The sequence below is a fragment of the Staurois parvus genome, unplaced genomic scaffold (assembly GCF_062004578.1).
Source record: "Staurois parvus isolate SC_StPar_1 unplaced genomic scaffold, SC_StPar_1.0 ptg000147l, whole genome shotgun sequence".
Classification (NCBI taxonomy): Eukaryota; Metazoa; Chordata; class Amphibia; order Anura; family Ranidae; genus Staurois; species Staurois parvus.
This window is the reverse complement of record NW_028317943.1, coordinates 454,511-471,871: the sequence shown is the minus strand read 5'-3', so window position 1 is coordinate 471,871 and position 17,361 is coordinate 454,511. Positions and strand designations below refer to the sequence as shown.

The 17,361-nt window shown below is 43.2% G+C and overlaps 1 protein-coding gene across 2 annotated transcripts in view; it reads right to left on the bottom strand.

Annotated features, from left to right (window-relative positions):
* The window catches only part of DOCK4 (dedicator of cytokinesis 4), a 409,224-nt gene that overhangs the window by 251,316 nt on the left and 140,547 nt on the right, over positions 1 to 17,361 (bottom strand). For both annotated transcript variants that reach the window (XM_089673954.1, XM_089673955.1), the window contains exons 4-6: positions 16,794 to 16,849; positions 5,239 to 5,335; positions 607 to 755 (exon numbers count right to left, since the gene is read on the bottom strand). In XM_089673954.1, the coding sequence (XP_089530080.1) occupies positions 607 to 755; positions 5,239 to 5,335; positions 16,794 to 16,849 (302 nt within the window). The remainder of the gene's footprint in view (positions 1 to 606; positions 756 to 5,238; positions 5,336 to 16,793; positions 16,850 to 17,361) is intronic.

Genomic DNA, 17,361 nt, shown 5'->3' with positions numbered 1-17,361 from the left:
TATGTTAACTGCTCCAGATCACTACATTTTGTAGATTGCGTTGAACTAGCATAGCTGCACTCTGTATTACAAACTCCTAACTGCTTTACTCTGTAGGCTGTGCTGTATAATTCATACTCCTGACCTCTGCAATCTACATATTGTTATATAGTCTTCACTGCTGCACTATATAAACTATAATGGATGTATGTTACATACTCGTCAAGATGTTTATTGTTTTAATAGTTGCTGATTGCCAAGCAGAGCCCAGCTTTTTTTTAATAAAGTTCTCATTTAAGGTAGGCTCGGACAATATGCTAACTCCACGCCTATGACTTGTGTGCAGACAAAAAATGATCCTTTGTCATGTGGTCTATGACGGTCTGTAATGCCAAGTACACACAATTAGAAAATTGGATGAAAAAATATCCTGATAACTGCAAGTTCCAACAGACAAGTTTCACATTATCTTCTGTTTTTGTACATACAAAAAAAAATAAATAAATAAATAAAAGACTAGTTAAGACCTGACAAACTAATTTTATATAAAGTATAAGAACTAAACTGCTATTGCAGCAGCACCATTGCATTATTTGAACAGCAGTGAGCTGACTATCTGTTACCCACTCATTTCCCCAATCCAGACGGGCTGTAATGTGTCGTTTTACATCATTCATTCGATCGTGAGTCAGGTGCCCCACTAGCACTTGTCTGCGCAGATCCAGGATCTCGTTCATTATGTGACCGAGGCGATGGAAAAGATCACCTTCATTCTTCTATAACAGAAAAAGAGAAAAGGTATTTAGCAGTTTATATTTACTACAATAATTGCATTTCCATGTTCTGTGTACTGTGGGAGACCAGATAGAGTGCATGTAGGGTCCTGGGTTTAGGAACACTTTAAAAATGGAATAAAGTGGTTGTAAAAGGCCCAAGGTTCTTTTTTATCTTCATACATTCTATGCATGAAGGTAAAATAAACTTCTATGTGCAGCATCTCTCCCCAGCCCCTCAATACTTACCTGAGCCCCATCCCGATCCAGCAATATGCAGAAGAGCAGCTGCTCTGCCTGGTCACTCCCTCCTCATTGGCTGAGACAGCATCGAGCCATTGGCTCTCACTGCTGTCAATCACAACCAGTAAGCCAATGAGGAGAGAGCAGGAGTGGGGCCCGAGCCGTGACCGGTGTGTAAGTGGACACACAGCGCAGCGGCTTGGGAGCGAGTACGTACCAGTGCAAGCCGCTATGCTATGAAGGCACTGAACTGGGAGAGGAAGGGTCAGAAGGGCCAGCGGGAGACCCGAGAATAGAATTGGGGCTGCTCTGTGGAAAACTATTGCACAAAGTACAACTTTGTCATTCTAAAAAGAAAAAAATTGAGCCTTTAGTTACACTTTAAATTTTATTTTTGGTTCGTGGTGCTCAGATGCAGTGTAGTTTCACTTATGTTATAACTGAGCTTTCATAGAAACTAGGCGTATACTTTCCTGAATATGATGACTGCAGCCCACAGACATAAGTGCATAGTGTGCATGTAAAATAATTACCTCTAAAATGATTAATTATTTAAAAAAAAAAAAAAAGTGTTTTGCAGTGACATTGTTAAGAAACAGAGCATATACCACCCTTTGAATACCCTGGGATGTGTACTTTTATAAATAGATATGCTCAGCTACAGCCAGTGAAATCTAGGCGTGGCATGGCATGGCATAAATCTTAATGCTTTGAAATCTAAAAATGTGCACTTATTCTTACCCATATACCAGTAGCATATAAAAAAAAAACCTTCACTTATTTGGCGGTCCTTTTAAATCAGGATGAATAGGTAGACATATTTTAGTCAAATATTTGCAATGGTATTATTTAAATTATGCATTAAAACAAGATAAATGTGCTCTTTTTTGTCAGTTAAGTTTGTCTGCTTATCAAAAAAAAATATATGCAGAAACTGCACAAACATACAAATATAGTCTTACAGGGATGTTTAAGGATTACAAGCGAGATACATGCCCCATGCGGCTACAGGTCAACTCCAATAAAGCTCAAAGTAATCTTATACTACCCCAAAAGGGCCCTAGAGTACTGTAGGTACTGGAAAAACCCAACTGGATACTTTTATCTTTGTCCTTGTTTTATTTGCAATGACGTTCGACCATTTGCTGTTATGTAAACTGATCAAAACTGTAAAATATGTTCTTGCTATGAAAGCTTTGAACACAATAGGGTTAAGGGCATTTTGTTCATAAAAAAGTATTATTGCTTTTGAAGTCGCTGGTAAGAACAGGTATAAGCATTCTTCATCTACAGTACTGTGTACACTTATTTATGAATGCTGCAGGCATCATATTTTTAACCATCCAAGTACATTGGGTGCCCGGAGGTTCAAATTTATTACACCAGGCCTAGTCATACACCTATTCCATTACTACTTCACAAAAGCATATATAACAGAACATATTACAATAGTCCTAACATTAATGCAAGATATTTATCTCGTAGGCTAATAAAAGGTTTTATTTACCTTTTTCAGGAACTGTTCTTCCCCTAACACATTTCCAGGAATTCAATAGAAAGCCTGGATTGTTCTGAACACAGTGCAAGTATTTAATTTGATAAGGACTGTACAGGAAACTTCTCTCTCTGCAATCTCCAACAGAATTGAAAAAAGAACCTTATAGCAGTATCAGTAATGGCAATTACTTTTGTTGAAAAAACCTAATCTTCCAACAAAATTCTAATTTAGCATAACCATCATTTACAGTGATGCGCAGCCATTCTTTTGAATAAACCTGTGCTCCACTCAAGACAACCAAATAGTTCCTTTAAGAACAGTGACATGATCGATACACAAGTTATCCTCAGGAATTGGCAAACAAGCTATAATGCCTTTTATCCAGAGCCTTACCAACAAATACATAAAATGGCTATTTCATAGATTACATGGCCAATACAAATCATAATTTGAAAACTTAAGCAAGCCATACACGAACAGAATTTTGTTGATCGTCTGATGAACAATTTTGACCACAGTGATGAGAAAATTCAATGTAGGGTGGAAATATTTTCTCCATGAACAATTCTTAAAGCGGAGTTCCACCCAAAAGTGGAAGCTCCACTTGTTTGGCTCCTCCCCCCTCCACTGCCATATTTGGTACCTTTTGGGGGGAGGGGCTGGCGTGTACCTGGTTTTGACAGGTACACACTCCCACTTTCGGCTCAGTTCACCGCGGTGAAATGAGCTGGAAGATCGCCCCCCTCCTTCCTCCTGCAATTTCCTGGGAATGGTCACAGGTCCCAGAAGACTGCTGGACCAATCAGGAGGAGCAGTGCGACTCGCGCATGTGCAGTGGGCACCAGGCTGTGAAGTCGCAAGCCTGGTGCCCACGGTTGAGATGCCAGAGACATGGAGGAGAGAAGGGGAGAAGGGACGGAGCGGGTGAGCACATCGCTAGACCCTGGGACAGGTAAGTGTGTGTTTATTAAAAGTCAGCAGCTACAGTTTTTGTAGTTGCTGACTTTTAATAAACACAAAAACGGCTGGAAATCCGCTTTAACAGTGAATGTGTTTTGGTTCTGTAAAGTCCATTTATTCCAAAATCAAATGTTTAAAGCAAATTAAATTTTGAAGTACCTTCGAAAGACACTTGTCAAGTCATCAAATTAAATCTACTAGTGCATGGCTAGCTTTAGAGTCAGGAGTGGTTTCTAAAGCAGACATTTTGCTGACTTTCTTGGAACTTGCATTGTGCTGAGTAATATCAGAGTGGTGCTCAGGCCTACACTGCTGCACAAGAACTTAAAACATGTCTTCCTGATAGGTAAATCTATTTGCCTATCTGTAGGCAGAGTGGCTGTAATTATTGCTACGTAAAAGTATAGTTAGCTCACTGTACTGAGTGAGCTGTGATCATTTAGTGAGGTCTGTGCTGTATACTCAGGTGCTGCTAGACTGTCTAGCTTCCTCTGTATCCAGGACACTGCATGAATATTGATACAGCCTCAGCCTATCCCAGTGAGAGAGGCTCTAAGGCATGCTGGGTAACTCTATATATTCAGTGAGCACACGGGCTCTTGGTTTTTTCTGGCTAGCATTGCCCAAGCCTAGGAGAGGGCACGTTGCCTTCCCAGGCAGCTGCTGCCGAAGGCCTCAGGTGGGCAACCTGATGGCCTGAATTGCTGAAGAATCAGGTTCTGCTTTGCTGACTGAGTGGCTGTCTCCTGAAGATCTGGTTTGGTATCATGGAGGAAGGTGTTCAGTTGCTCTTGGGCCTTGCGAGGACAGACATCCCTAAGGATCTTAGAAACTGTGTGCTATTTAATCCCCTCTGGTGCTAGGAAGTCAGCAGTGGGTTTATCAAAGGGAATACTGGCTGGTGTTCGAAGAAATTTGTCCACTACTACTTAACCCCTTCACGCCGGCACCTCCCGGGCTTAAAAGAGAGTTTCAGAAGGCAGGGTTTAGGGTCATGTGACCGCTGTGAGTAACGGACATGTGTGCTGGGAGCACGCGGGGCGAGCGCTCTCGGCACATATGTCATTTTTTAATAGAACGCAAATGTGCAGCAGCTCGGCGTCTAGGCCCAGACGCCGGGATGCCGCACATTTGCATTCGGCCAGCGTGAAGAGGTTAAGAGGGGCACTGCTCTGGAGCATTAAAGAAGTTACTACTTGTTGCTACTGCTTAAAGCTGAAGTCCACTGTTTGATTCAAGCATGGACTCAAGGATATAGCTTGTTCTGAAAGATTAGACAAAGTCCTCAGTGTACATAGTTTCCAATCTGGAGTATTCCACTGATCTCTCTCACCCCTATTCCTATTCTTCAAAGAAATAAAAACAATAAAAACACCCCTAGGCTGATTATTGGAGAAAGGAGTGAATGAGCCTATGTGCCTGACTGCAAGGCAAAGTATTTGGGAAGGACTTGGACAGTATTCCTGCAGCTCCTTCAGGAGTAGCGCTACTTATAGGAAAAGGGTAACGTATTTTCACTATATCTCTTGTCCAATAGCCTGCGTTGTCTACTTTTCTCAGTGGTGTCTTTTTACAAGACACTACAAATTTTAGTAAATGAAGCATGGCAAATGTACAGCCTGAAAGCTAAAATAAATAAAATTAAAAACAAATTTAGAAAAAAAGTTGATTTTCATGTGAAACAATAATTACACTAGTGGTCAAGGTAAGTAATGGAAATATCAAGCCCCAAAAATTACAAATGGTGACCATTTTTTTTTCTTCTTTTACTTCTCATACTCTTACCACATATAGCTGTTTCCACATAGTGCCCCAGTCTCTGAGTGTGGACGTCATCTCTGTGATGACTGCATCTTCTGTTGGTACTACCATTTCAAACTGCCTGTAAACAGAAACACAAAAGATACATTTATGCTTATTATGGAGAAAAACATTATATAAAATTATTTATATTTCATTGTGAGGCACTGGCTGGCAGGATCCATTGCAATTCAAATTACTGGCATGATAAGCTAGTATCCCTCCGTGTCTCTTACAGCCCCTCTCAGCCAGGGTGCTGGGGGATCGCAGATTACTTTTTTCCCTTAGACTCAATGGACTAATCATAGAACATCCCATTACAGTTCAGTACATTAATTTGTCATTCATCACGTCCTGCTCTGAACCAAGCAAGAGGGAATAGCAAACTCTGCATTCTGTCTGCTATGTCAGTCCACAAAGATTTAAAGGAAACCTTTACTGAGAGAAACATGGAAGCTACCATTACTGATATCTTCTTCTGCAAATGCTAGGTTCCTATCCTGCTGACATGCATACTTCAATATTTTGACTCATGGAGAATAAATATGTAGGTAAGGACTCATGACATTATTCTGGCTTTCCTGATGTATATATGACTTAAAGTGGTTGTAAAGGCTGAAGGTGTTTTTACCTTCGTGCATTCTAAGCACAAAGGTAAAAAAAAAACCTCCTGGGTGCTGCTCCCCCTACAGACCCCCCCAATCCTTACCCAAACCTCCTCTCAATCCAGTGATGTGTATGGGAGCCTCGGTTATCCTGGGTCCCTCACTCCTTACTGGCTGGGAGTCACTGGCTCCCACTGCTGTCAATCACAGTGAGCCAATGAGGAGAGAGCAGGGAGCGGGCTGAGCCGTGGCTCTGTGTGTCTATGGACACATAGAGCAGGGCTCAGGAGCAAGCATGCACCAGTGCCCCCATAGAAAGCGGCTTGCTATTGGGGGCACTGGTAAAGAGGGATCTGCAAGGGACAGATGCTCCTAATTTGACATCAGTGTGGGTCCTCAAATGCAGACAGTGTGAATTTTGAGACTCGCACCCACATAGATGTCAGATTGGGAGTTGTGGCTGGGCCCATGCAGCCACTGCATCCCAACTCACATAAATTGGACTTCCTAAACAAGGATGCATGGATTACGTGTGCTTCTTCATGCAGGCAAAAACAGCCCTCACATGAGAGTACTCTTAAATACCCCTATGTGAATGAGGCCTTACTAGTCAATTTATTATATGACAGGCAATAGGTTGGACATGTAGGTCTATGTATGTCTAGAATAAAAAACAATTTTAATAAATAACAAGCTTCTGTGGCAGTCAAAGGATTAAGCTATTCTGTGAAATACATTTTACAATACAATAATGATGATTAGAGGAAAAGAAGAAAGTTTCTTCTTAAACCAGCAACAAACAGTAGATGTCAGTCGGGCATAGAGAAATTGATTTTTTTCCTAAATAAACCGAATATTAACACTCACAGCATGCTTAGATGAACAAGGATGCATGTTAATGACTAACAAGGAGTGACTAGGGAGACCAGCCAGACACCCCTGGCACCTGCCAGATCTTGCCATAAACAGCAGAACTCAGCTGAAAAAATGCAACCCAGCAATCCAGTAATTCTTTTAAGATGGACTGGTTGGCCATCTGTTGTGCTGCAATCCACAAACATAAGGACCTGGACAATTGCATTAGTCAAACTTTTTTTTTAGAGCATCCCTTAAAGTAGATATCCAACTATTCTGAAATATTTTATTTAGGCTAAAAGCTGGTGATGGCAGTCTAATTATACTTGCTTTTGCAACCCTGATCATTAGATCCAGCTACCAAAAGAGCAACTTGGTGGCAATAGATTCCAACACCTGAGTTGCAAATGAGTAAAAAAAAAAAAAAAATTACTATTTCTATTATGGGGTCTTTAAATAGGACTTTTAAGGAAATCTTTAAACATGGGCAAAAAGTCTTTTGTAATAATTGTTCACTTAAAACCTACATCCTGTTTAGAATTATTTTCTAATGTTTGTATATCACCATTCCTTAGGCAGGCCATATACCATTTGAAAACAGAAGGAAAATTCTTGGTCGTTCGTTTTTCGCATCATTTGTGTGTTACCTGCAACACACAATTTTCGTGTTGCAATCGAGGGTGCCTGATCCAATATGCTGGATTTTGTTTTGAAAAACAAAACAAATTATGGCAGAACCGTATGCGCCATTTCCATTTTTCGATTGACAGAACATTAAATTTTCAATTAGTCTATGGCCTGACTTACTAAATATTTCAGCACATTTTTTCCTGTAGCAATGCTTGAACATTAATAGTCTATATTACTATTAAAACCATTAAAAAGGATAGTGATTATGATGAACTACTATGATGAATTACTAAGGGGCATTTTCAGACAAGGTAAAATGAACAATAAACTCACAGTATGTGCATCTGCTACTTTCCCATTTGTGAGTTGCAGCACTATCTACAAGCTGCAGATTGTCATTTACAAATCATGACCACTAAGGTCAGTTCAAGCCATTAATGGTTAGTGGAGCAGGGTTTACTGGTAGACGAAATTGCACAGCATGTACTGAATAGAACACGCTCCCCAACCCACAAAAGCAAAGATGTTGTCTAAGATAAGCTAACATCTTGCTGCTCATCCAAGACCATACTGAAATGTTTGCTTCAAAATGGTACATCAAAAAGCAGACAATGAATATTTGTTTTTTTTTTCTTTAGTTTTTTTGACATATTTATAAATTAATTTTGTATTTTGCTTGGAGTTCTGTTTTTAATATTTAGAGAGAGTACTTCCAACTGAAATGTAAGGTATGCAATAAACATAGATTGTTCAAGAAAACTGTATGTATAAATATTACCCAAAAAAGTCTTGACTTTTGCACTGAGCAAGCTGTGGACAATGTAGTTACAACTTTGAGGCTGCTTCTATCTTACCTTCTAAATATTTATGCAAAGTCAGGCTACCCCACAGAAAATGATTAGTATAAGTAAGACCCTGCAACCCAATGTCCCATTTTAGCCCTTCTCTCATGCTGTTTACCTAAGTAGCACTGGGAATATAAACAATAGACTAGAGTCAGAAAGACTGGTTTGTGCGTAGGACAGGGATCTGCAATACAACATTCAACTTTACTGCAAATACTAAACAGGGAACTTTAGTTGTAAGTACACATATTTACAGCAAATCTGAAGTGAACCCTACCAAGCAGGCACCAACCCACACATAGCTGAAGTATGTCCGTATTTCTGGGACACCTGAATTCTAGGCCACTATTGTGTGTGAATATTGACCCAGCTTATGGGGTTGAAAACCTAGCCCCACTCCCTCTGCCTTTTAAGCCTATTTGCCTATCACTGTTATGGATGGCCTAAGTGGGTAACAGTGATGAGCAACTGGGTTTTTTTGTTCAGGCTCTTGGCCCAGGAAACAGGGCTTGGGATTCAAGTCCTGAAACTTCTCAAAGCAAAGGAACCTGGAAATGCTTGCTATGAGGTGCCAGTGGAAGTGATTTGAACGGTGGTAGTACCATGTCAAAAGGAAACAAATGACTTAAATTAAAATGCACCTTACTTTGTTTGTGATAGCAGACTCATAAAGACTATTTTCAGTAAGGCAAATCTGTTCTTAAAGTAAGTCTTTAAATTGTTGCTCCTTACATATGTAAAATAGAGAGGGCATACAAACCAGCTCCTCAATCAAGTTAAATAAACTTGCCACATTTGGATTGGATTTGAAAAAAGTAACCCAGGGGTTGGCAACCTTATAGAGGTGGAGATTTACCTGAACAACATGGGAGAAGTCAAAGATCACTGGGCACAGTGTTGCCTCCTCACACTTGATTTAAACCTCTAATTGCCATACTACCGTTTTGCATTCGCATGCATTGCGCAGCAATGATGGGTTTAAATCAGGTGGTGAGGAGGCAACATATCACCTCCTCACCACCTGTCAAATACACTAGGATCACTTTGCAGAGCAGCAGCAGTGCCTGCTGCACCTGTGAATGAGCCCTTAGTTGCACCTGGCAGCAGCACTCTTAGGGCTCATTTACATGTAAAGAGTTGGGGGGTGGCAAAACTCTGAGGTTGAGTCGCTTTTTCACCACCCCCAATCCCTACCCCCTTTAGCTGCTGAGGTAGCAGCCAAAAGTGTACACATGCCGCCACAGGAAATACCCCCATGTTGCTTTTGGTGGGTGCTACTGCCTATCAATCAAGACCTAGTCAAGTAAATGGGGCCACTTTGCAAGTCCAACTGCAAACTTCTGTGGGGTCCAAGGGGTTAAAGCAGGTGGTGAGAAAGCAACACACCGCTACCTGTTTTACCCCTTGTTTGCTGTACTGCACAAAGTTGCAGGACATTTGCAGAGCCACCTAATTCACTTGAATGGGTCATGCTTGACAGATACATAACCCCACCAACCATGACAGGGTGTAGGAGCCAGCACTACAAAGGAGGCATCAACTTATATGGCTCTTGCTCCCTACTACAACTCGAACTCTACAAGTAGTCCCTCTGTGTTGCACTCTGTTTAATGTTCTGGGATGGCAGGTCAGCAAGCCCAGACCATGATCTACCAGTCACCTGGTGAAGATCTACTGGTTGCCAACCCCTGAAGTAACCTAATGATTCAGCTATACAATGCCTGCACCACTCCACGCACAAAAATACTGTATGTATCCTGTGTCATTGACACCTGCATGGTCCAGACATATAGTATTTGCTCTGAAAACTCTGTTTTCCAACAACTCTCAATGTATGGATGGTTAAAGCCAGCCATAGATGGATCAAATTTTGGCCAGTTCAGCAGGGACTGGCCGAGATGTGATCCATCTATGGACAGGCTGGTTGCACTGAAGTTGATTCATCAAACGTCTTCAGCACAGCCAGCCTGTTGGATTATTTTGCATGCGACTACTGCCGGTGGCTATAGCCACCAGCAGTAATCATGTTCTGCCTTCAAGGAAGGCCTCCTGCAGGCAGAACACAATAGTGCTGTTAATTAGTGTTAATGGGAGAATCAAGCGATTTTCTTTGCTGCAACCCATAATTGCAGAAAAGAACATCACATCATCTATGGCTTGCCTAAAGCAGGCCATAAATGATGCAATTTTCTTTCTAAAAAACGTCTTCCAGGACAGCCCCTTGAGACATAGAGCTCCTCTCTCCAGGACAGGAAACACATAAGCCCAGAACCTTAAAAGGTTGATCTCCAGGCTTCCCTCTCCAGTATTAGTGTTTCCTCCGGAAGGATAGGTTACACGTTCTAGGAACCTGTATAGAAGCCCTAGGCTCAAGAGCAGTGCTAGTGGCTCCTGTTTGGGTAAGTACCTCCTCCTTGCCCGGCGCAATCCCTCCATTTCAGTAGAGGAGTGGGGCTGTGCTCCTGTTTGCTTTCCAGTCCATAGAGCAGGAGGACCACCAAGGGTGTCCAGCGCCACTGCCAGTAAGACTGGTCAAGTCAGCATCCTGACCACCGGGCAGGCTGGTGGCTGTAACTTCCAGGAGGTGGAGCAGCTGCACTCCAAGCTGGTCAAACTGGAAGATCCGGTCGTGGTGATGTCATCAGCAGGTGCCAGGAGACTCGTGGTTCTAGTCTCCATGGTCGTGGAGGCAACAGTGCTCAGGCACCTGGTGCAGTGTGAAGAGACCCAGCAGAGGCTGTGGCTACCACACCACAAGGAACATAATGGAAAGTGCCGTCACCCCCAGCAGGTGGACCCTGGTTCCCCAGGCACCGCCTCCTCTCGGGTAGGCTTGGGGACTTGTGGCTCCCTCTTGCTGATTCCTGGGGGTGGTCTTTTCTCCCAGTCTCTGAGTCTCAGGTGACGGTGGGGCACACTTCTGTTTTCTCTCCCAGCAAAGTGGTGTTTGGAATGAGGAGCTCAGGCTGATTATCTTCCGTTTTGTTTTTCTGTTTGTTGTAGGTTAAAGCCCAGGACAAGACACAGAATCAGGACCCCAAAAGGAAGTGTGCAGTTTGTACGGCAAAAATGGGTTCATCTTGGGAAAAGCCCTTAGGCCGCAATTGTGTCAATAGTCTAATTAAGGATGAGTCATTTACAGCCTGTCATAGGATCATGACGACTACATTTCAGTCATTTAGATCCTTGCTGGATAGAATGCAGACCCCGCTGGGGCCTTGGACCCAGTCTGCGGGTACTGTGGTATTGGAGGAATTGAGCTGAAGGGAGGAGGGCCCGGAAGAGGATCCTAGGTCCCTTGCTTCCTCACAAGCAGCATCAGGCTCAGAGGAGGATGATGGAGACGGTTGCTCCTCCAGGGGGTTTCAGGTACAAATTGGCCCTTGATGATTTAGATGACCTCCTTAAGGCTATCTATGAAACCTTAAGAGATTAAGGAGGAGGACGTATGTTTGTCCAAGCATGACCTCATGTATCAGGGTCTACATGCTAAAAAGACTAGGGTCTTTCTAGTCCATAGTTCCCTGGTTGATACCATTAAGTTGGAGTGGAAAAACCCTAAAAGGAAGCTCTTTTTCTCTGGTATTCTTTAAAGAAGATTTCCTTTTGAGGAAGATGGATCCCAGCCATGGAACAAAGTTCCAAAGTTGGACATCCCCTTATCGTCTCTAAAAAGACGGACCTAGCAGTTGAAGATATGGGGGCTCTAAAGGATCCTATGGATAAGAGAGTAGAAATTTGGCTCCGGAGGGCCTGTGATTCTACCTCTATCAGCTTTAAGCCGGCTTTATCGGCCACCTGTGTTGCCAGAAATCTGGAATGATGGCTTACCCAGTTACAGACGCATCTCTCGGCAGGGACTTCCAGGCAGCAAATACTAAAGTCCTTTCCTTTGCAGTTTAGAGCGGTAGGTTTCCTCACGGATGCCTCAATGGAAACAGTTAAACTAGCCGTGAGAACATCTGCCCTAGTGAATTCACCTAGAAGGGCATTATGGTTGAAGACCTGGGCAGGGGACTCAGCGTCCAAGCTACGCCTCTGTGCTTTACCCTTTTCATGAGATAACCTTTTCGGTCCAGGTCTCCAGGAGGCCTTGGAGCATACAGCCGATAAAAAGAGGGAGTTTCCAGAGAGTAAAAAGAGATCTTACTCCAGGAGGGTTTTTCATCAGAAAATGCAGGTCCAGCAAAGTAAGGATGTTCAGTCCAAGAAACATTGGACAGGGCACAAGAACAAGTGTAATGGGGGGATCTTATTCAATCCTCCTCAGGGCCCCGCCTAGTCTCAATGACTCGAGAGTCCCAGTGGGAGGAAGACTGGGGACCTTTCTCCCTCAGTGGGATTCAATCTCCTCAAACCCGTACATTCTGGGCTTGATAGAAAAAGGGTTCAGGTTGGAGTTCAACTCTAGTCCCCCTGTCAGGTATCTGGTAACCAACCTTCCCAGGAAACAGAAGACACAGGGTCTGTGTGGCCTAATTGGAAACCTGGTGGATCAATGGGTCCTTACTGATTTTATTCACATGTTTTCATAGTGAAAAAGCCCTCAGGCAAGTGTAGCCTTATCTTAAACCTCGCAATCAGTCTTTAATATACAAACACTTCAAGATGGAATTGATCTTCTCTGCAAAAAACATCCTTTACCCAGATTGTTTCATGGCTATGCTGAATCTGAGGGATGCGTATCTTCACATCCCCATTCAACATGCGTGTCAGAAATACCTAAGAATAGCAGTAAGGATTGGTACAGAGATCCACCACTGGCAGTGTCAGGCTCTACCTTTTGGTCTGGCCTCAGCACCAAGAATTTTTACGAAAGTGCTTGCGGAGGCCTTGGACCAGGTCTCACCAACAGTTGACAGAAGATCTATGGATTGCCCAGGACTTCCTTTCGAGTCTGGGGTGGCTCATAAACAGAGACAAGTCATGTTTAGCTCCCTCCCAGAGAGTTACCTATCTGGGGTACAAGATTTCCTCGATAGAAAGAAAGCTCTTCCTTCCACGGGAAAAAATTCTCAGGATAGATCAAGTGCTGGCAGAGCTGCAGAACAACTTGTCCATTACAATAAGGGAGACCATGAGGGCAGTAAGTCTCATGACATCATGCTTCCTGGCTGTCCCCTGGGCAAGATTCAACCAGCGTCCACTGCAGTCTCTTCTTCTGAGGGTTTGGAACAGGGACAGGTTTGCACTGGATCTTGCAGTCTGGCTCCCGTCCAGGATCAAGAGATCCCTTTGGTGGTGGCAAATTCAGTACAATCAAGCCAAGGATCTGGAATGGACCACACCTTATCCGGTTATCATTGCAATCAATGCCAGCAGCTTTGGATGGGGAGCCCATCTAGACGACAGAGCAACCCAGGGGTCGTGGTCCCTGGGGGAAGCTTGGAGATCCTTGAATCAGAGAGAGCTTTTAGCAATCCAGCGAGCGCTGGATGCCTTTCAAGCAGATCTAATAGACCATCACCTGCAGATCCGTTCAGACAATATGGTTACGGTGCCATACATCAACAAACAGGGGGGAACAAGAAGTCCTCCTCTCCAAGCAATTGCGGAAAGCATACTGTCTTGGGCCGAACAAAACTTGTTAGAGAGAAAACAGGTGATGCACACACCTAGTACATTATCCAAGGTTTATTGTAGGAGTAAAAGAATAAAAAAACATACTCACAGACGAAGCATGTATCTAAAAAGCATAGAAAAATGACAATGGTCACAACGGCAGGCAAGGTGTTCTCACTGTCAGTGCGGTCAAATGGCTGACGCTCTTCGGGGACGAATCCCTTTCCTCAGAGCTGATGACCAACCTCTGATGCTGATGTATGATGAATGGAAAGTAGGAGCCTTGCTGTTGATGCCTCAAAGGGAAGAGGAAAGGGATTTGTCCCCGAAACACGTCAGCCATTTGACCGCATTGACAGTGAGAACACCTTGGATAATGCACTAGGTGTGTGCGCCACCTGTTTTCTCTCTATCCAGTGGCTGATTTCCCAGTCTGAGGAGGGCTGCACCCCTGAAGCATTTCCTTTGGTTGTCGCTGTCCTGGTACCCTTGGCTTCCCTTTTGGCTGTGCATATCCTGAGGCGCTGGAGAGTACATACGATATCGAACAAAACTTGTGTTCGATATCTACCATCCATCTGAAAGCTCCTTAGAATTCCCCAGCGGACATCCTAAGTCAGCATCCAGTCAAGCACGATGAATGGTTTCTCAACCAGGAAGTGTTTGCGACCATCATTATGAAATGGGGCATGCCGGAGGCGGATCTCTTTGCTTCGCAAGAAAACAGGAAAGTCAGCCGGTTCTTCTCCCTAAATCCGTGGGATTGGGCCTTGGGTGTAGATGCCTTCGCAAGGAATTCAGTCTCCGTTATGCGTTTCCAACAAAAATTTCTGAAAGACTGCTAGGATCAGCCTAACTGGAGGAAAAGAACAAACCTCATTCTAGTGGCCCTGTTTTGGCCGAAGAGACCATGGTTCTCTCTGCTGTGGAGCCTGGCCTCGGTTTCCCAGTTACCTCTTCCAGAAAGGGAGGATCTGGTCTCTCAGGGTCCGGTGCTGCACCCTCAGGTGAAGACTTTGAAAACTTTAAAGTTGGTGGTGTGGCTACTGAAGAACAACTCCTGAAAGCTCAGGGGTTTTCTGACAGAGTAGTGAGGACTTTGGTGAACTACCGCAAACCAGTAATCAGAGCTATTTATACTAAGGTTTGGAAAAGATTCAACTCCTGGTTGTCGGATAAGGGTCGGAGCCCTCCGGATATCCCAGCGGTCTTAGATTTCTTCCAGGATGGGGCAGATCAGGGCCTTCTGGTTAGCACTTGAAAGGTGTAGGCCTCGGCCATTAGTGTTTAGAAGGGATTATTTTAGGGCCCTTTCCAAGGCCAGGCTGGCGGTGGTCAGGTCCTGTCCAGTTTGGGATCTGTCTTTGGTCCTAAAACCTTTGGTCCTTTGTCCCTTTGAACCTCTGGAGAAGTCTTCAATAAAGTTTTTAACTCTAAAAACTGCATTTTTTGTAGCAATAACATCAGCCCTTAGGGTGAGTGAACTGCAGGCGCTTTCCATTAGGGAACCCTTTTTGTCAGTTTTTGAGGATAGAATTATGCTCAAAATAGATCCTGGGTTTCTTCCCAAAGTTTCCTCCTCCTTTCATAGGTCTCAAGATATAATGTTGCCGACCTTCTGTTCTGCTCCCACAAGCAAGGAGATTAAGTTTGTTAGATGTTAAAAGGAGCCTTTTGGCCCATCTTAGTAGGTCCAGAGAGTTCAGAAAATTAGATTCTCTTTTTGTTCTTTTCGCAGGAGCGCGGAAGGGTTTCAATGCTTCCAAATCCACCATAGCTAGATGGATTAGGATGGCTATCACGGAATCATATAATTTATTAGAGATTCTGCCCCCGTTTGTTAATGCACACTCAACCAGATCCTGGTCAGCATTCTGGGCAGAGAAAACTGGTGCCTCGCCAGAACAAATCTGTAAGACAGCCACTTGGTCCAGCTTATCTACCTTCGTGAGACATTATCGCCTGGATATGCATTCTAGTGAGGATCAGGCGTTTTGGCGCAAAGTTTCCCATACAGTTGCCCCACCCTAGTGGGTAAGTTCTTGATTATCATCTTAAGGGGCTGTCCTGGAAGATGTTTTTGAGAAAACCAGAGTTAGACTTATCAATAACTCCTTTTCTATAAGTTTTCCAGGACAGCTGGGATTTCCCACCCTAACTATTGTACGGTAATGTATGTTTATGCATAAATAGTTATGTCTTTTAGTGCCTTCCTGGGGAAAACTAAAGAGCGAGGCCTGGAGGTCCACCTTTTAAGGTTCTGGACTTACATGTTTCCTGTCCCGGATGGAAGAGCTCTACGTCTCAAGGGGCTGTCCTGGAAGACTTCTAGAAAAAGAGCTACCGGTAAGTATAACTCTGGTTTTCCTGCAACCATGGGTTTCAGGACAGAAATCATTTGATTCCTCCATGAATATCAGTGTCGATGGGGGAATCCTTTCTGTGGAGCTATTATGTTCTCCCAGTGGAGGGGTAGGATGTGGGGAACCGTCCCTGACAGGAGAAGACAGTGATTGTCAGCGCTTTAGCTGCTGGCAATAATGACATGTAAAAATCCGATATGCTGGTTGCACCCAAGTCATACAATTGAAATGGTTACAATCAGCCTGCCCATAGATGGTTCGAATCTCGGACAGTCCCTGCTGAACCGGCCCAGATTCGAACCATCTATGGCCAGCTTAAGTCTCACAAAGATACAGTCGCTAATTTTCAATCCAAGTCGCCAGATCCGCTGTTGTGGTGACAAGCACAATGAACATTAAAACAATGAATAGGAATGTTAAATGCATGTTTGCTGCATATAAGCAAGTACCAGAATTAACCAAAAAGGAAATTGTCTTTCTGTGGCACAAGAAAGCATGACAAAATCTGGAGCAGTGCTATTGTGGGGGAATATAAGGTATGACTCAGAATTGTTTTCTATAGAAGTAAAACAAAAGCCATCATTCACCAACTGTACATATATATCAAGACAAATCTGAAGTGCTGCCAGGATAAAGGGAAAGAAAAAGAAAGTTGTTTATTTAAGAACAAACATACATACCCTTTGTTTTTTACTGATGCATTCTTGATATGTACATAGCTTGCAGGAAAAATGCCCTAAAAAACAACACAGTATGTTGAAAAAGCTTAGAAAACACCACACATGATAAAGGCAATGCTCTAGGGATTTTCTGGACCTTAGAATGTCACTGAAACTGAACCAGCAAAATTACAACTGTTACTGCACTGTGGACACATCTGACAAATGAAATTGTAAGCTATAAAGTGTAGTGAAGAGACATTCACTGCTATTCAATTTGCAGTTTCAAAATGTGCTTCCCATGAAGACTACAATAAAAACTAGACATGTAGAGGGTATATAAAACCCTAAATAAACTGATATTACCACTTAATGTTGAGCAAACAAAACAAAAAAGTCAAAAAAATCCCCAGTGCTGTATGACCTAATTGTAAGGAACACAGAGCATATTTATTGGACCGTAAAGTAGAACTATAGGCAAAACCTTTTTTATTTTGGATAAGGGAGGTTGAAAGTAGTGGTGGACCGAAATAAAAACTCTGGTGCTGAAACCGAAAATTCAGGATGCACGTGGTCAAAAACCGAAATG